General features: G+C 42.8%; 1 protein-coding gene across 1 annotated transcript in view; it reads right to left on the bottom strand.

The window, feature by feature from the left end:
* Positions 1 to 4,115: 4,115 nt before the first annotated feature.
* The window catches only part of P4HA3 (prolyl 4-hydroxylase subunit alpha 3), a 41,207-nt gene continuing 24,629 nt past the window's right edge, over positions 4,116 to 20,693 (bottom strand). Inside the window, exons 8-13 of the mRNA XM_042905690.1 lie at positions 15,810 to 15,874; positions 14,334 to 14,493; positions 10,658 to 10,720; positions 7,084 to 7,152; positions 5,591 to 5,687; positions 4,116 to 4,760 (exon numbers count right to left, since the gene is read on the bottom strand). Coding sequence (XP_042761624.1) covers positions 4,690 to 4,760; positions 5,591 to 5,687; positions 7,084 to 7,152; positions 10,658 to 10,720; positions 14,334 to 14,493; positions 15,810 to 15,874 — 525 coding nt within the window. The 3' untranslated portion in view covers positions 4,116 to 4,689. The remainder of the gene's footprint in view (positions 4,761 to 5,590; positions 5,688 to 7,083; positions 7,153 to 10,657; positions 10,721 to 14,333; positions 14,494 to 15,809; positions 15,875 to 20,693) is intronic.

Genomic DNA, 20,693 nt, shown 5'->3' with positions numbered 1-20,693 from the left:
CAGTCTAGCGTTCTCCCCTTTCTCCCACCTGCCATGATCCTTAGGGTAGCACCACACAGCTTTCCACTTGATTATATCCAATTAGCTTTCTTATATTTGGGTGTGTGCTCATTTTGCCTTAAGGGCAATGAGCAGGCCTCCTCATTTTCTTGGATTCTCTTGGAGCACCTAGCGTGGAACTGTTCACACAATAAGTGTTCAGTGTAGCTCTGTGGAATTGAGGTGGTTCATTTGTGTTTCAACAAACACCTACATCTGGAGCGCCTGGCTGGCTCAGTCGGTAGAGCATATGACTCTTGATCTCAAGGACGTGAGTTCAAGCCCCACATTGGCCATGGAACATACTTAAACAAATAAATAAATAGATTAAAAAAAAAAAACAACTACATCTGATAGGATTCTTAGCCATTAGGCACTAGAGGCAGAATGGATAGACCTTTCAATGCCTGGGAAAGGGTTAGAAACTCCTCTTAAAAATTGTTGGCTCCAAAAGATATTATTGCCAATGGTAGCAAAATAACCACAGGCAAATAACATGTAATACAGACAACAGAGGGCTAGTTAAGATCTTTGGAGATAGACCTGAGTTTGAATCCTGCCTCTGTCGCTGTATAGATGTGTAACCTCAGGCAAATTACATGTTCTCTGCCTCAGTTTCTCTCATCTGCAAAATGGGGGTAATAGTACCTATCTCATTGTAAGAATTGAAGGAGACAAGTACACCCAAGTTCTTAGCACATGCCTGGCCTACTGTACATGGTCTGTATGGGGTCACTAGTGATATCATTTACTTAAAAGAATATTCCCTGGAGTGAGGCTTGTGCGTGATACGCAGTGCAATGCCAGGAACTCAGTTGGACAAGGCTGTTAGAAAAAAGGCTGAATGGGGCATCTGGTGGCTCAGTCAGTTAAGTGTCAGACTTCAGCTCCGGTCATGATCTCATGGTTGATAAGGTCAAGCTCCACATCGGGCTCTGTGCTGACAGCTCAGAGCCTGGAGCCTTCTTCAGATTCTGTGTCTCCCTGTCTTGCTCTGCCCCTCCCCCACTCACGTTCTGTTTCTGTCTCAAAAATAAATAAAAGCATTAAAAAATGTTAAAGAAAAAAGAAAAAAGAAAGGCTGAAGAATGGTGCAAGAAATCAAAATTATAAACAAGCAATGCCCCAAGCAGCAGTCAGTCCTATCTAGGTTTAGCTACCTACCCCCTAAGCACTGTTGGGCCCCCAAAACACACCACTTTCTAGCAGGACTAGTCAGTTGCTGAGGGCATAGAGACTGCTGCAAATATAAAAGAATAAGGCCTTTCCACTCTCCAGTTGTGGTACGATGAAAGAACACAGCTTTGATAACCACTGAGTGGAAAGCACTGGTGAAGGAGACAAAGGACCAGGCCTCAGACCAAGCTCTCTTATATGACCCCAGGCAGGCCACTAACCATTCCAGACCTTGCTTTCCATAATGCCTGCTCTTTCCTCCCTGGGTAGGTGAGGTTCAAGAAAAGTGCTAAAAGTGTTTTGAAAAACTAACATACTGGCCAAAAGTAAGGTGGTACTATTCATAGCTTAGAGACAGGCATCCCCCTGTTTGCACAGCCCTGCCCCCCTTCCACGCCTCTCCAGACCCTCAGCATTTTCAAGACTTCGTCAGCCTCTCCTTCCCATGAAGCCCCCGGGGGGAGCTTCTCAGTGCCGTGTTCCTGTTTCCACCTGTGGCTACACTGTCTTGTGATGATCTGAAGGTCTGGACAGGGTCAGCATTCTAATTTCCCTCTACATTCCTGGTGCCTGCAAGGGCCTGGCACTGAGGCAGCACCTTGGCTATGTGATTTCGATAAATAAATGAGGCTATCCCAACCACCCCAAGCCACAGTGATCCCTTCAGTTCTGGACTGTGGCATTCAATAATTCATCTCTTATTGCGTGCAACCTTTTCATATTGTGCTTAACTTACATTTAACCCTGGATGCATTTGTGTTATCCCCCTACTGGCCATTAGCTCCCAGGGACTGTGTCCTGTACCTCTCAGCACCCCCATAGCATGCCTGGGCCTAGTGCCTGCCCCTGGGGAATGCTCAGTAAGCATTTGTTTCATCTGCCAGACAGTTCTTGGGCCTCAGTCACCTGATCAGGATGTGTGATAATTGTCACATATCAGAAATTGCAAAAGTAGTGGTTCAAAGCACAAGATTTGGAGCCAGACTGTGGCACTTGGGTAAGTTACTTAACCCCACCTTTGCTTCCCTATCTGTAAAACAGCCATAACACTGTAGCGAGGGTTGGGATGAACATTTAAATCATTGATACATATAAGACCTTAGAGCAGTGCCCATCGTACAGTAAACTCATCCAAGTTCACCATTGCTGTTATTAGCTGAGACCAACCCTGCAATTCTGAGAAGGCCCAGCTCTGATCCCTGCAGCTGTAAAGAAAGGCGAGCCGTGTTGCTCACAGACAGTAGCTTTCTGTTTCAAGTCCGGTCCTCTGGAGCCTCAGTATGTGACTGAGGCTAGCAGACCATGCCACCCCCAAATATGCTACTCTGGCATCTGAATGATGTTGAGCCGTAGGCACTTGAAAAACAGTAAATGCAGGGAGTAGCTTTCTCTGAACTCCCCTTATCTGCCTAAAGACAGATCCTTCAAAAGGAAATCAATTGTCAAAAATCCCCTCTGGGGGTTTCCACGACTGGGAAGGATTGACTCTTACCGCAGGAGAGGAGACTAGAAGTAGACATGGCATCCAGACAGACTTTGTCACAAACTGTCATACCTCATCTATTCTAAGGGCCCATTCATCTTTCCTAAAAATCTCCTCTAAGAGGCCTACACCTCCCCCTCCCCTTTCCCTTTTAGGATGATATTTAATCCTGAATTCTAAGCCACCTAGCGGAGTTACTCATTTTTCCTTCAGTGTTTCTCATGTATACATGAGGTATACATGTTCATAAACTTCTGTTTTTCTCTTATTAATCTTTTATTACAGAGATCTCAGCTAAGAATACAGAAGGGTAGAGCTAAAATTCCTTCCCCTACATGACAAGATTTAGTAATTCAGTAAGAGGATTTCCAGAATCTTGGCACACTCGGCAGAAATACTAAAGATGTGACCCGGTGCTCATCGAGGCCCTGGGGGAAGCTGGCTATCAGCACATCAGAACTCTTTCCTTCGGGGCCACAGAGCTCTGGCAAGCAGAAATCCTGAAGTGCATGGTGCAGGGAGGGGGCAGAGACAACACAGCATCCAACCACCCAATCCCTTAACCGTGTGCCTACTTTGTGAGCCAGATACACACTCCCACCCCTGTTAAAGAACCTGAGTCAAGTTGCCTGGAATGTTCTCTGCACAACTGCTCAGACATTACAATTACTTACCAATACAGCCTTAGCTCATGCTAGCCCTTCTGCTGGGAAATGCTTCTCCTCATTAGACTCTACCTTAAAAATTCTACCAGTCTTCCAAAGCACAGCTCAAAAGATGCCTTTTTATTCACTTATCCAAAAATATTTGCTGAACGCCTACTTATTTGAACCAGACTTTCTGGGGATACCAGGAGGAAGAAGGAGTACAGAGTCCAGTGCAGGTAGCAAAGCAAATAAACAAATATTGAAATTCAGGGCGATGGGGGCTATTATAGAGGCGTGTACAAAGTAGGGTGGAGTCCTAACGCACACAGCCTGCAGGGAAGGAAACTGACCACAGTTAAATGACTAGAGTAATTGCAATTTGAGAAACATGAAGAAAATAAAATCCATTAACATGAAAGAAAATGACTGGACGGTCAGGCGGTCAGGAAAGCCCTCTCTGAAGCGACACTGAGCCCAGAGTGGGACAACAAGAAGAACTTGGCCATGGGGGGATTTGAGGGAGCAGCCAATGCAAAGACCTGAAAGGTGGGGATGATACTGATGGCAATGACCATAGTGGTTTTAGGAATGGAAAGAATTTCACGTGTCTGGAATGTAATGAGAGGGGATTGGTGGGAGGTGAGCCAAGTTGAGATTATAGCATAATTATATATATATATATATATATATACACACACACACACACACACACACATATATACATGTATATTTTTTTTTACTCAATGTTATCATGTGAGAATATTCTTGGTTGTGAAAAATGATTTATAAACACTTTTAATGGCTGTATTAAAAAATCATCACATAAAAAAAGAAGAAAACTTCATTCTGTTTTTTAAAAATATCATATGAGGTACACTCCTGTTACAGAAACAATCCGTGCTCAGCAGAAGTCAATGGAGGGAAGGGCAAAAAGCCATGGAAGTCAGGCTAGCCCCTTCCTGCAGGTGTCCTCATTGCCACTTCTGGGCCCCTGTGGTCAGTGCTCAAAGTGGCAGAAACGTCATTGACCAAACCCCAGGGACTGTTGGTAAGTCCTGTTTCCAACATAGAGAGCCTGAGCCCCAGAAACTTCTCCCTTTGGATTTCTTGTTACCTTCTTTGTATTGCCTGTCCATTCTATTCTGACTGCAATGACTGGAGGAGAAACCATGAAAATTCTGTTCCCTGATACAGATCACTTCCTTAGCTCCCATTTGCAAGGAACAAGCAATGCTTACAAGGCCCTCTTCCGGTAGCTCTCCTTTCTCCTCTCCTAGCTTAGCTTTTTGCTTCTGGCTTCTCTGGAAAGCCACAGGACTCCACCAGCTTCTCTCTGCCAACATTTTAGTCTTCAGGGCTTGAGCTGCATGGTCTGCGGAATTCCTGTCCATACTCATGTATCCACTTGTTGGCCACTGGGGGAGAATAGGGAAGAAGAAGAAGAGAGCAGGCTCAACAGAGCAGACAGCAGTGATGCTCGCTCCCAGGGCTGTGTGAGGACCTGCTTGCATTCTGCACCCTACGCAACCCGCTTGCCCTATCTTCGTCCCAGCCCTGCTACAGACCACAGGATGTTGCTTCTAGCAAAGATAAATAGCAAAGAGGACATTGTCCCCTAGAAAAAGTCTTTGACAGGGCCTGTCTACTGTAGACTGATTCTCAAACCTTGGGTACTAAGGTCACTTACTCTTTATTCATGTAGCTCCTAAAAGTCCACCTTCCCCGTGGTGCCAATCCAGAGTAATGAGCATAAAGGGGTGGCTTCTCCTGGCAATTCCCTATCTCAGCACGAGAGTCTCTCGTCTATTTCTTTTTCTGTCATCAGAACTACGTGGTTTTGGACACATATATGACATAAATACATCTGCTTATTTATCTCTTCCTTGGTTGACCATCTCCTCACGGGGAGGCACTAAATGCTACACATAGTAGCTCGATGGTTCTCTCCTTGGATTAGAGGGCTGGAACTTAGCACCATTTTCCTCCTCAACTGTGCTCAGAAAGCAAGGCCTGTCTGGTCAGGTCAATAAACTTTCACTGACAGCTTCTCTGTGAGAGGATCTGTCCTTTAAGGCTTCCCAATCTGTTGGGGGCAACTAACCCAACAACCTGATCATCTCAATATAATGTGGCACTATAATGAAGCTATTGGAATGGCAAGGCTATGCTATTTTCCATCCACCCCCTATTTCACTTTACTCTGAACCCCTCGCCCTATTCTTATGCCCAGAAAGGCAGGCCTTACCCCACTTATCTCCCACCAGGACAGGACAACCAGCATGAAGTGTGTCTCCATCCCCTTCACCACTCCTATGCAGATTCCACCAAAACAGTGCTGCATTCTGAAAACAAAAGGGCCCACCCCAGAGAGGGTAAGCCCAGAATTTCAGTCCTTTGGAAGTACATGACTAAGGCAAATGCATGCATGTCATTAAATGAGAAAATTATCCACGCAGATTGGAAGCAAGTCATGCATAAAATGGCACAAAACGGCGTAAGTTGCCATTCACCCATTCATTCATGCATACACCATTTATTGAGGGCCTTCTCTGCTCCAGGCTCTGAGGATGCAGAGACAAATCATGTCCAATTCTGCTCTCAGGAGCCCACAGTCTTAGTGGAGAGACAACACATAAAAACAAACCGGAACAAGACGGTGTAGCAAGTGCTAGGAGAAAGGTGAATCCCGTGATGTCATGGGATCACTGAGGAGAGGCACTCAGGAAAAACCACAAAATGGAACAAAATATTCCTTATACAATTAACTTAATTCAGATGCTTACCCTTCCTTTGGCACTTACTAATAACACCCCCAGGAAGCAGGCATTATCATAACTCCCAACTTTAGCAGCAAGGAAGCTGAGGCTTAGCGGCTTTAAATAACGCAACTAAGAAGGAGCACAAGACTCAAACCCAGGTGTTTTGACTCCAAATGCTATATGTTCTTTTTGATCCCATACACAGCTTTTTTTCCCCCCTATACAATTCCTATACACTTAGTTTAACCTTGGCCATTAGAAGCAGTTTAAACCCAAAGTAATGAACAGCTTCCCAAGATGCACTGACAACATCTGCATCCCCAAGCCCAGAAGAGACACCAATCCCGAGTATTCAAAGATTTCTGCATTTTATTATGCGGTACTTATCTTGTGCCTGGCACTGTGCTAAGTGTTTTATAGGCACGATATCATTTATATATGTTCATTTCATTCCTGAATTAGGTAGGGGCTGTGAGGGAGCTTGACTGGTCTGAACCAGGGGATGAGGGAGGGGGGAGTAAAACCTCTTATCACATGGCCCTCCTCTGTGCCTCACGTGATTTCATAGCTCTTATTGCCATATTTTGTTCCTGCCTGCCTGTTAACTTCTCTGTGAGCTCCTGGACGACAAGGACTATGAGTTTTTGTCTGTACCCTCAGTGCCTTCAGCCCTCAGTGTTCAGAGGATCCAAAGGTCACTAAAACTGAGTTCTTACCTTGAGGAGTTTATTGTAATAGAGAAGGCAGATGTGTTATCCAGCTACTTGCAATATAAGTAGTCATAAAATTAAAAAATAGAGGCACAAGTATCATGTGGCCATCCACATTGAGGAATTACCTTTAATTTCGAGAATCAGGGGAAAACATCTTTTTATCCTCCCTCCCAGGAATAAGCTTGCAGACACAGACAGCACCAAAGCTCGAGTGTTAGTTCTGCACTTTTATTACCACCGTGTGCTGGGACCAGATCCCCACTCACCTTGACCACAGGCACGCTGAAGTTGGCATAGATGAAGGCGGTGGCTCCTCCAGCTTCCACCGAGCTCAGCTACAGTGCCAGAGAAGAGCCAGCGTTGAAATAGCCCCTGGCTATCCAACTCTGCCCCACCTGACATCTGATGTCATTTCCACATAGATTCCTTCCTCTATTTCAGCTCTGGGAGAAATACTTATTGAGAGACAATGACCCAATTTAGGAATTAAGGAAGACTGCTCAATGGCATCAGTGTTTGCCCGCAGGGCCACAAATCGGAAAGCCTTTAGGAATTCCCTCTTTCTTTATCCTTCCAGCTAACATCCTTATTGAGGGCTACAGTAAGTAGATTCGAAGTTTGAGACCCTCAGGAAGAAATCTAGTTTATTATCACAACCCAAGACACACACACGCCCCTGAAGTACAAGTTTCATAAACATTCTTAGATGAGATACCCTTTGTTATTTTCCATTTTATTTCATTCTATTCTAGTTCCGATTTCTCAAATGCCAACCACATCCACTAAATTAATTTCACAGCCCACGAATGGGTCATGACTGTGGCTTGCAGAGCACTGTTTAGATAACAGTTAGTTTTCAAAGTTGGGCATTGTAGGAACCACTGACTGCAGCTGTGGCATGTTTCCCACACCACTCATCTCTCTCTAGGTAACCTCAGCTAAGGAGTTTCACCACTGGTATATTCTAGAATTGTGGATATGTTCTCTTAATATGAAGTTTTTTTCTGATTGTCAAATATATAAATAATTTTAAAATACAGGAAAATACTTAAAAATATTACTCATCTTATCATCGAGGAAAAAAAGGCATTGTTATAATTTACATACTAGTAACTGACATTTACTCAGCATTGACTATATGCTAGATATTATACTAAGTCCTAGTGGATATCCTACTTATTCCTCACAACAGTCCTATAAATTAGAATTGTTATTGTTATAATTCGCTTTTTACAGATAGGAAACTGAGTCTCAGCTTAAGTACTTCACAAAAGGTCACCTGACTTCCTCAGTGACTGAGCCTGATTTAACTGAGCCAATGCTAACTACAGAGTCCCTGCTTACAATCTTTATGCTACACCCTTGAACATTCAGGTTATTTCCAAATGTTTACTATTATAAACAACTCTTAATGAGTAAAATCATTTTTCATCTTATGCTCTTCTCATAGGAAAGAGTCTGGACCATCAGTATTACTGAGTCAAGAGTGTGTGCATGCGTTGAATACTTTTGATACATGCTGCACTAGGAGCACATGACAGTGCCAGTCTTACCTCGCCCTGTCTATCAGAACAGTTATGGATCCCACTACATTCACCTGTCAGGGGTTGGGAAGCTGGCACTTGTTAGAAGAAACTGAATTGACGTGGTGCTTCAGAACCTGGTAATGGCAGTGGTGATTTTTAGCATTTCTTAGCTCCCTGTGATTTTTAGCATTTCTTAGCGACCTTTGAGAAGGTCGATGAGAGCAACAATTTGGCCCTTGTGTAACCAACAAACTAGATGATTCTGTTCTAACTCCTGCTGTGGGCAACTATGGGTTTACACAGGGGGAACCTGGACTTTCCTGCATTCCTGTACTTGTGGTTTTGCAGTATGGTAGGAAGGAATGACTTATCCAACAAATTGAAAAGAGAACCTGACTTGTGTGCTATGAAGCGCCTGAACAGGATTGCGAAGACGGTGGGGTAGGACTAAAGCTTTTACTGTTTTGTACTGGGACTGATCTTATCCAATTTGAACAGAAAATTACAAATTTGATTTCAGCTCAGTCCTCTGTACATCTTATACATTATTTTCTCCCTGCAATATAACTCTTAGGTTCTCCACAAACCCTATGCTTGTTGTTAGAAATGTTTATGACGGTCTTTTCCCCAACCTGAAGGTGAAAGAATTGGGCATAACCTAGCACTTCCTAGGTCCCATGACGCCAGTGCCCCTTTAAGGGGTTCTATACTTGCTTGTGAGGTACAATGGTAGAAACATGCCGGATAAAACTTTATAGAGTGATGTTCCCTTATGTTATTTCATCAGATCCTCAAGACAACCCAATGGGAGGCACAGGACAAGAAAACGAGCTTAAAGAATTGATGTAGTTTGTGCTGAGGCCACATATATCAAGCGGCAGAACCAGAATTAGGCCAACTCTAAGTGCATTCCATTCCACTGTGCAAACCCAAAGTGCATTCCAATCCACTGTCACAAACGCTTAAAACCCAAATGTACATGCACATGTCTGTGTGCACTCACCCCCCTCCCCCATACACACACACTTGCATTTTGCCATTTAAAATTGCAGGGCTCTTGCATCGATGCTACCCTCATCATAGTAACTGGACCTCTGTAACCAGGGAACCAGTGGTAGGAGATATTAGGGAAGTAAAGGACAGGGAGATACTGGCCCCTAGATGTCCTACTCTTTGGTTGATAACGATATTCATCACTGTCTGTGACCACCCATGCCAGCTTGAGTCATCAACCAGAGATGCAACCAGCTGCAGGCAATAAGACATGCCCCCTGTCTGGAGAGCTGACGTCCCTCTGCCTGATAAGAACACTCAGAATAACCACTAGAGGCCAGACACATTGGAAGTGATAGCCTTCCAGTTCTGCAGGAAGTAGAAAACTGAGTCATGTGAAGAAACACAAAGGGATCACCAGCATTACAGACCATAAAGTGTGGCCTCTAGTTGTCCTTTCTTGGCTGTACTGTGGAGACAATACAGCACTGACAAAAGAGGGAATGCTAGGGTGGGGTGTGTCTGCTATTCCAATGAGCCTGAAACAGGACTTCATCTTTGGGTGTTATGCAGAGCCCTTCTACTAACATGTTCAGTGAACAGTAATACACCTCTTATAATTTAAGTGACAGACGACTGAAATTATGACTTGTCCATAGAGAATGAAGTAAACCCACACGATTTGAAGGGAAGGGGGTTGGTGAGATAACAGCAACTGGGTTCAATTCCTGTAGGATCAGGTCAGAAACTAGGAGAGGAGGCCAATTTATTTGTTAAGGGGGTTTAATGCCGATTTTACTGAACATTTTATGGGGAGATAGGAAAGAGAATTTTCACTGCATATAAGAGAGCATCTCAGTAGGCATCTCTATTCTTCCATAATCTTAGGTGTCTCATTTCTCTTTCCTCTTTCCTGTCACGGCTCTACAACCTCATCTCTGGGTCCATGCTTTCCAACACCAGTTAGTCTATGGGACTTCAAAGAGAGAGACCTTCACATTCTCTTCCTTTGTTGGTCAGGAATCTCTTGGCCTTCAATGTAACCCCACTTCCCTTCCTAATTACTGCCTATGAGAAGGTCATATTTAAGTGTATGCAGTATAAGCTCTTTGCAGGCAGGAACCCTGACTGATATTTCTTTAGCTCCTATAGAGCCTAATAAAAATGCTGTCTGAAAGTCACAAGTCTCAGAGATTTTTGCACTGTATAGATAGACAGATAGATAAAATCAGTATCTGATACGGTTTTGAAAACCATAAAATAAAAGCAGTATAAATAGTCATTAAATAAGAAGCTCTGGTCCTTCCAAAGCAAGACTCACATAGATCATAAATGTTGCAACTCGGTTCCCAGACTTCATTCTGTACAGTGGACTGGTTGGTGACTGGGACAAAAATAAAATATATCATTATTTTATGCACATGGCACCACAGTAACAGTCAGGATTCTAACATAATACAGGGAGGAAAATGGGGGTGTCACAGAAGGGCTATAGCCTTGAGCCACACCTAGTTGAGTACCCACCCTTGCTGGCAGGTACTCAATTACTGTTTTTCTTTTACTAATTTATCAGAGACTCATTTAAATGAATTGTATACAGTTGATCCTTGAACAATATGGGTTTGAACTGGGCAGGTCCACTTGTACATAGATTTTTTTCAATAAGTGCTGTAAACATGTTTTCTCTTCCTTATGATCTTCTTAATAACATTTTTCTTTTATCTAGCTTGCTTTATTGTAAGATTACAGTATATAAAACATACAAAATATGTGTTAATCAATGTTTTATGTCATCAGCAAGACTTCCAGTCAAGAGTAGGCTATGAGAAGTTAAGTGTTTGGGGAGTCAAAATTATACAGATTCTTGACTGTGCAAGGGGTTGGCCTGAGTTGTTCAAGGGTCAACTGTACTAATCAAACAGAACTGCTTGTCAGTAGTGAAAGTACGATAGTTTCTGAGGTTAACTGTACCTTCTGTTCCAGTGAAATAAATTTGCATATACACTATTACAGATAATTACTCTGTAGGAACTACGAACACCAAGTCGTAAGACTGGAGTTCCCAGTTATTTGCCAAAGAGACACACTCTTTTGACATAGAACAGTTTAACTGAGATATAATTTACATATCATAAAATTCACCCATTGTAAGGGTACTTTTTTCAGTGAGTTTTGGTAAATTTTACTGGTTGTGCACCACTCGCACAATCCAATTTTAGAGCACTTGTCCAACTTAAAAAGTTCCCTCATGTCAGTTTGTAGTCAGTGTCTATCCCACCCTCAACCCTGAGCAACCACTGATGTACTTTCTGTCTCTATAGTTTGCCTTTTCTAGAAATTTCATAATAAACAGACTCATAAAATATGTAGTCTTTTTTTGTTTGGCTTCTTTCACTTAGCATAGTGTTTTTTTGTTTTGTTTTGTTTTTTGGCATAGTGTTTTTAAGATTCATCTATATTGTTGGGTATATCAGTGGTAGTTCATTCCTTTCTATTGCTGAGTAGTATTCCATTGTGTGGATATAGAAAAATGTGTTTATTCATTCACTTGTTGATGAGCATTTGGGTTGTTTATAATTCTTAGCTATTATCAATAAATCTGTTTTAAACATTCTTATACAAGTCTTTTTTAAAATTAATTAATTTATTTGAGAGAGAGAGAGAAAGAGAGAGTGTGTGAGTGGGGAGGGGCAGAGAGAGAGACAGGGAGAGAGAGAAATCCCATGCAGGCTCTGTGCTGTCAGCACAGAGCCCAGTGCAGGGCTCAATCTCATGAACTGTGAGATCTTGACTGGAACTGAAATGAAGAGTCAGATGCTTAACCGACTGAGCTGCCCAGATGCCCCTCTTGTACAAGTCTTTGTATGGACATATTTCCTTTTCTCTTGGGTAAAATACTTAGGAGAGGAATAGGTGGATCACATGTAGGCGTATGTATAACTTTTTCTTTTAATTTTTGTAAATGTTTTATTTATTTTTGAGAGAGAGAGACAAAGTGCAAGCTGGGCAAAGGCAGAGAGAGAGGAAGACACAGAATCTGAAGCAGGCTCCAGGCTCTGAGCTGTCAGCACAGAACCCAACACGGGGCTTGAATTCATGAACCATGAGATAATGACCTGAGCTGAAGTTGGATGTTTGAGCCACTCAGGCACCCCTATATGTATAACTTTTTAAGAAACTGCCAAACTATCTTTGAAAATGGCTGTACCATTTCACATTTCCATCAGCAATGTATGAAAGTTTGAGCTCCTGCACACTTCCATCAACATTTGATATTATCGTTGTTATTTAGCCACTGTAATAGGAGTATGGTGCTGTCTCATTGTGGTTTTAATTTTTATTTCTCTGATGACATTGAGCATATTTTTGTGTACTTATTACCGATTCATTTATTTTATTTGGTGAAGTACCCATTCAAATAACCTATTTCATTATTAACCTATACATAATATTAATTCAAATAAGCCCATTTTTAACATATTATTTTATTTATTTATTTATTTATTTATTTATTTAATTTAAAGTTTATTTATTTATTTTGATAGGGTGGGCAGGGGCCGAGGGAGAGAAGGAAAGAGAGAACCCCAAGCAGACTCTGCATTGTCAGCACAGAGCCCAATGTGGGGCTCAAACTCACAGACTGTGAGACCGTGACCTGAGCCGAAATCAAGAGTTGGAGACTTAAGCAACTGAGCCACCCAGGCACCCCTCAAATAAGCCCATTTTTTAAATTTGAGTTATGGGGTGCCTGGCTGGCTCAGTCAGTAAAACACACAACTCTTGATCTTGGGCTTATGAATTCAAGCTCATAAGCCCACATTGGGCATAGAGCTTACTTAGATAGATGATAGATAAATACATAGACAGATAGAGAGATAAAAGAAAAAATTGAGTTGTCTTATTACTGAATTATAAGTTTTTTATATATTTTGGATACAACTTTTTTTACCAGGTATACAATTTATGAGTGTTTTCTCCTAGTTAGTGATTTGTCCTTTCATTTTCTAATGGTGTGTTTGAAAAGCAAATGATTGTAATTTTGATGAGGTCCAATTTATCACTCTTAATTTTTCTTTTATGGATCATGTTTTGTTATCCTAAGAAACTTTGCCTAGTCACAAAGATTTCTCTATGTTTTCTTCTAGACATTTTATAGTTTCGCGTTTTACATTTAGGTCTATAATCCATTTTCAGTTAATTTTTGTATATGGTGTGAGGTAAGAGTCTAAAGTTGTTGTTGTTGTTGTTGTTGTTTTGCAAGTAGATACCCAATTGTCCCAGCACCATTTGTTGAAAAGAGTATCTTTTCCTCATTGAATTTCTGTGGCACCTTTGTCAAAATTCAATTGGCCATGTGTGGGTTTATTTCTGGACTTTGTTCTGTTCCACTGACCTATGTGTTTATCCTTATATCAATACCACACAGCCCTGATTATTGTAGCTCTATATTACGTTTTGAAATCAAGTAGTGTTGTGTCCTCCAACTTTGTTCTTTTTCAAAATTTTGGCTGTCCTGGATCCTTTGTATTTCCATATACATTTTAGGATCAGCTTATTAATTTCTATCATTTCTTCTAATTTTGATAAAGTTTGGGTTATTGATCTATAGATCAATTTTGGGGAGATCTTTTAATCCTTAAAAATTACTTGCTCAATACACATCAACAAAGATGGGCAGTTGAAATCATGTGGAAAGGAAAGTGACTGTAAAAAGGACAATCTTCACTGGGAAGTCCCTGGATGAAACAAGACAGAAGACTACATGACAAGCCACATTTTTCTCCCCACTAGCAAATTTTAGAGAGGGGTGATTGTGGCCCAAAAGGAAATGAGTCAGCAGCAGTCTGCTTGAAACCAAGGCTTTCAGATCTTCCTGCAACAAGAGTCTTTGTTCTAACATTTCACTTGGTGTTCCCTGAGAGCATGTTAAGGGCTCTGCCTCAGAGCAATACCCTGGTTCCCTACCCCAGGAGATTGATCATTGGCCCCATAGTTACCGTAGCATGGTCAAAGTGAGGCTCATAGTGACCACCGATTCCATAGTTCACCACCTGGAGATACTCTGCATAGGGAGGCTGGACATCAAGGCCTGTGAGGGCACCAATGCGATGATCAAGGGTTACCAGCAGTGGGTCAACAGTGTCCTTCAGCCAGGCACTAAAACACATCACAGGTTGGAGCATCAATGATCTGATGCCAGAAATGACTATATGTCTGTGAATGAATGAGTTACATCAATTGCCAGAAAGAAGGATGCAAGGAAGGAAGGCAGGCTGAAGAAACAACATAAGCACAGACATGGAGGTATAACAATATAGAATATGCACAAGTGTGAAAGCATTTGGTCTATGAAAGAAGTAATGAGAAACAAGGCTGGAAAAGTAAGTTCAAGACATGTAAAAAGCTGAGGACACCGTGGTCATAAAACTGGTCTTTGCGGGTAGTTGGATAATCAGTGAAGGTTGGTGGGCAGGAAAGTGATTTGGTGATTAGGAGTTCACTGGTGACCTTTGAAGGACCAGTTCCAGTGCAGCTGTGAGGACAGAACCAAAATTCAAACAGATGCAGAGTGATGGTAGAGAAAAAAGAGGAAGTAATGAGGGTCTCAGTTTCTTTACCCGAAAAGTAAAAAGAATACCACCTACTCTGCTAAAAGCAATGAGTCTAAGTAGAAGGTCGAATTTTCTCTTTGACCCTACAGTGTCATAAAGGTTAGAAAAGCAATGAAGCTGAGGCCATATGGACCTTCCAAAGTTTATAAAACAACTCCTAATAAAAGGTCACAAAATGTACCAAAGAAGTTAAGCTAAATGATTCTGAATCAAAGCTTTCATTATTCACCTCACTTCCCAGACAACAAAAACTATTCACCCATCCTGGGTCTGTCCTCTCCATGGATGCTGTTGTCACTGTCTCCCTTGGCTCCGATGGGGACTCATCCTCTTACCAATCCTAAGTCCTGTCTTTACAGTGCAAATCAAGGATTGAGGGAAGAAGATAAAGCTGGATTCTCAGCTGCTTCTGCCTCTCTAGAAGCCATCAGGTCCAGAGATTCCGGCCACCCTTCTTGCCTGAATGTTGGCAAGTCATGCTCTGAATATGAGTCAGGAAGCAGGAATGGAATCTTATAAAGTCAGATTCCAAATGGGGACAGGACGGAAACCTCTGGAAAAGCAATCCTGATTAGGAGAATAACTACACACTTATTTTCTGGTTTGGGGCATAGAAGTTTGGTCAAGTCTTTCCCTAAGGGCCTCCTAGTTAAGTCCTCAGACCATATAACCTGTCATAGGCCCTTGGGTGAGAGGAGTAGAAATTCCTCCCTCTCAACAAGAATGTACAGATACAATACATGAACTACGGATTCTCTAGCAGCATCTCTGGATGGCTATCGCTGACCTTCCATTGTGCCACAGGCCTGAGGACAGGCAGCAAGGATGACCAGAGTCCCTACAGGGAAGGACCTCTCTTACCTTTTGCTGATGCGGTACTCCACTGGCAACTGCTTCTCACCTGATGCCACCACAGATCTCTGTAACTGATGTGAAGGACATAAGAGAAAGTACAAGTGGTTATGATGTGAAGGGAAGGACTGTATCATTTCCATAGACGTGCCCCTCTCTTCAGTGTAAACCTAACAATCGCCAATTCCTCCTTAATTTAGAAATATTTTGCACATGCCAAAAAAAAAAAGGTGGGAGGCGCCTGGGTGGCTCAGTCAGTTAAGCAGGACTCTTGATTTCCGTTTAGGCCATGCTCCCAGGGCCGTGGGATGGAGCCCCGTGTTAGGCTCCACACGGGGCATGGAGCCTGCTTAAAATTTTCTCTTTCTCTGCCCCTCCCCCATTCTTGCGCACTCTCTCTCAAAAAATTATTTTGCTCATGCTACAAATTTAGTGATAGCTATCAATCTCGAAAATAAGCAATAATAAATGACAAAAAAAAATCTGAGTTAAAAATAACCTTTAGCATCATATCTGGTAACCAATAAGCACTCGATAAAAGTTTGTTAACTGAAATAAAGTACTATTTGAATCCCTTTTGTATCTGAGATTGTGAGTTCTATCAGAACAAGTCTGTTTCTCACTCTTCTTTGTCTCCTAGTGGCACAGGGCCTGGCCTAAGGTAAGCACTCAGTGTTTGTCAAATTAAATGAACACCTCTAACAAGGAAATTCCCCACCCTCGGGCACAGCCCTCTCCTCTGAACAATTCCCACAAAGCCCTTCCCTACAAAGAATCAAAATCTATTTGGCTGCAACTGCCTTGATTATGGGGGAAAAAAACCCCAAACAGGTTCAAAGTCATTAATTTAACTGTTTCTATTTTGTTCTGAATGTGTAGATATAAATTTTAAATTCTTTAAGTTTATTTATCTATTTTGAGAGAGAAAGAGAGCACTTGAGCAGAGAGAGGGAGAGAAAAAAAACCCAAACAGGTTCAAAGTCATTAATTTAACTGTTTCCATTTTGTTCTGAATGTGTAGATATAAATTTTAAATTCTTTAAGTTTATTTATCTACTTTGAGAGAGAAAGAGAGCACTTGAGCAGAGAGAGGGAGAGGGAATCCCATGCAGGCTCTGCACTGTCAGTGCCCCCACTGCAGGGCTCTATCCCATGAACCGAGCTGTGAGATCATGACCTGAGCCAAAACCAAGAGTCAGATGCTTAACTGACTGAGTTACCCAGGTGCCCCGAGGGAGATGGAGAAAGGAAGAGAATCTTAAGCAGGCTCCATGCTCAATGCAGAGCCTGACACAGGGCTGATCCCACAATCCTGGGATCATGACCTGAGTCAAAGTCAAGAGTCAGACACTCAACCAACTGAGCCACCCAGGCGCCCCAGAAAGAGAAATATTTACATAAGGATGTGTCTATTTCTGCATCTGTCATCAGAATGTCAGCTCCATGATGGCAAATCTTTTGTTATTACTGTGTCCCTAGGGTCCAGAGAAAGCCTGGCAGGGAGTAGGTGCTCACTATTGGTGAAATGAATGAATGAATGAATGAATGAATGAATGAACTAGAGTCCTGTGCTTAATGACCCAGGCCTGGCACTTCACATGCATTCAGAGCAGAACACAGGGCAATGAACTGCACAAGACAGACACCTTTCCCTTCTTGGAGGCTTCTATAGTATTATTGTTCCCGCTAACCCAGGTAGACAACTTTGAAAAAGTCTCGTCCTTTCCTTGGACCCGTTACCCTCGCTATAAAATGCAGCATGTGAACAACACATTCTTGGGAGGTCCTCTCAGCCTATCCTTCTATGGTACCAGGATGCAGGAAATCAGTAGGTGACTGATAACGCTTCTGTCTAGTCCTTCACCCAGCATCCTCCCCTGAGCCCTTTGTAGAGGAGAGAGGAGACATTCTTAGAGGAGTTGCTCCCTTACGTTTTTCTAGGGCAACATCAGTGGTTTAAAGAAAAATCCTAGGGATACTCCACTCCACCTCCCTCCCCATTAAAGAACCATCTTGCTCTTAATTCCTTTAACATTTATTGTACACCAGCACAGTCATTCACTTTTGGGTGCAGATATTTATTGGTTATTCTCTGTGCTGAGCACAATGCTAGGCATTGAAAATACAACATATGAAGCAGACATAAGTCATGCAGTGGGGCCATAATGGACAAGTTCAGGGCACTAAACAAACATTAAGAAGGAGCATGTAGTCCCTTCTGATGGGGGACAGGAAGGCTTCCCAGGATGCGCAGAAGACAACCAAAATCATACAGGTCAAAAGAGGCCAAGGGAAGAGTGATTTAGGCAGAGAGAAGAGTGTGTGCAGAGGCGAGTGGGAACATGGCCTGTTCATGGAGGTGCAAGTTGTTTAGTGTGGCTGGGGTGTCAAGTGCAAGGGGCACATGCTGTGGAGGGGGTCAGCAGCAGGCAGGCCAAGGAGCATTAAGTGACATTAAAGCGACCCATAAAAGAGTTTAAGCAAGGGCAGCCTTTTAAAGATTACTCTGGCTGCAATGGGCATAATATGGGGCTAGGCATTTCAAGAAAGATGACATACAATCCCTCCTACTTTACAGTCTAGGCGAGGACACAGGATGCTAACCCTTGAAACAGCTAGTGATACTAGACAACACAAAAATGGCAGAATAAATGAAAAAAATACAAGACAACTAGTGACAAAAGCTTTGAGTTCAAAAAAGAGAAGTTCTTGTATGTAGCCCCAAGAAATGCTCTGAAGAAAAAAATAAGTTCCTACTGAAAGAACCCATGAAAGTACACCAGAGTGACAGGGCTAATGGGTCCAGGGGGGCATGTGGCTTCATCTGAGTCTTCAGGGATGGGTAGGATGTGGATAGAGGGAGAAGTGACAAGAGAGCATTCTCTGGGATAGGAAGCAGATTAATTAAATTCGACACAAGCCACCAAAGCCTCTGAGCTCAGTTCCCGTGTAGAAGCCCCACCCTATAAGCCAAGGCTTATTCCTGGCAAAGCCAAAGACCAGACAGGGATCAGCATCTACAGATCAGCTTCTGGGAAAAGGGAGAGTGGCAAAGTGTGTGCAGGCCAGATAGATGACCTGGCCACAAACGACTGCAGGGTGGGCTGCCTGTCCTAAGGAAAAAGCAGCTACTGGCCAGATACTACCACTGGTTCCCTAAACTGCCAAAGCTACTAAAGATACTTTGTTCCAACTGACCAGTAGAACTTAATCTCTCAAGTCTTCTGCACGAAGATTCCAGACTTCACTGGAAGGGCTGCTGGATGAGATGATTACTGCTACTCTTATCCCTCCAATCCATGTCTGCTGTCAGAATTTTCCTTAAAATCAACAGGCCTCATCATGCCCATCTCCTGTTTAAACGGTCCGACAGCTCTCCCCCTGCCTATGGGATAGCATCCAAGCTCCTCAGCATGGTATTTTCAGCACTTCCTCCTGGCGTCTCACCATGTAGCTTTATCTCCAATCAGCTCCGACCCCATCCCTTGCACACTTCCACCACCAAGCTTCACCCCATTCTCTGAACACACTGCTTACCGGGTCCTTGCGTACTGTTTTGTCTTCCTGCCATACCCTTTTCCATCTTGTTACTCGGATGAATTTCACATTCACAGAGAAGACTTCTCCATTTCTCCCTCCCCTCCCATCCGCTTTTCCCTCAGAGGAAGGTTCACTTTGCGATGCCGCCATAGCACAGCTCCTTGCATACACCTCTATGACAGCACCTATCACAAGATAGTGTAAATATCTGTTTTCCCCCATTAAGCTGTGAGCTCCCAAAGGAAAAGAGCCAATACTTAATCTCTGCGCGTGTCCAGCACCCAGGACAATGTGTGGCACACAGCAGGCTCTGTACTGTTGGTGAACAGCCAAATAACTGCCTGGATGAACAGCATGCCATCAAGGGCACGATGACATAAGTTATTCAGAGACAGCCTTAATGTGCCATTTATAAAGAGGCAACGTGCTTATAAAAATGAGATAGACTGCGGTATTTCTCTCAATATTTGCCACACTTCCTGGGGGATGATTAAACCCATTGTGGCCTCATGCTTGGCCTTGACCAGTGAAACAGGGACAGAATTAATGTCTGGCCCTTCGAAGCAGAAGCTGGAGGAGCCAGCTAGGAGTTTGCCATCTTGTCTTTTTTGTCTCCTCTGAGACTGGAAATGTCCCAAACATAGGCTGCTCTGTCAGGCTGGGTCTCAAAGTGAAGACAGTTCTGTGCCACGCCTGCAGTCAGCCCAAGGCAGACGCATAATGTAAGAAACAAACCTTTAGTCTTGTTGTGTCTGAGATCTGGGGGCTTTGTTACTGAACATAATTTAGCCTGAGTTAGCTGAGATAGGAAGGCAGAATAACAGAGCAGCCATCGATGTACCCCTAAATTCCAAGTCTGGCTCTAGCTACATATGTGACCTTCATCAAGTGTCTTCCCCTCTCTGGGCCTCAGTTTCCTCTTTAATAAAATAATCTAGTTAAACTAGATCATCTTTCCACTCTGTAATTCTGTAAATCTGCGCTATGATATCATTCCTTGCCCATCATTTCACCCTTTTCTTTAAAGTGTTTTATATATTTAAGTATTCTCTACACCCAACTTGGGGCTTAAACTCATGACCCCGAGATCAAGAGTTGCATGCTCTTCCAACTGAACCAGCCAGGCGTCCCCTCGCCCCTTTTAAAAAAGAAATTTCTACCCATTATGTGGAATGATTGACATTGGGGAGGAAGGATACTTACTTTTGAATTTTTTAGGTAAAATTTACATATAATGATATGCACAGATCTCAAGCGTACCATTTGCTGGATTTTAACAAACACACACAGTTGCATACTCCACATCCCTAACAAGATATCAAGAGCACATTTCAACACCCCAGAAAATGCCCT

The sequence above is a fragment of the Panthera leo genome, chromosome D1 (assembly GCF_018350215.1).
Source record: "Panthera leo isolate Ple1 chromosome D1, P.leo_Ple1_pat1.1, whole genome shotgun sequence".
Classification (NCBI taxonomy): Eukaryota; Metazoa; Chordata; class Mammalia; order Carnivora; family Felidae; genus Panthera; species Panthera leo.
This window is presented reverse-complemented; position numbering and strand designations above follow the sequence as displayed.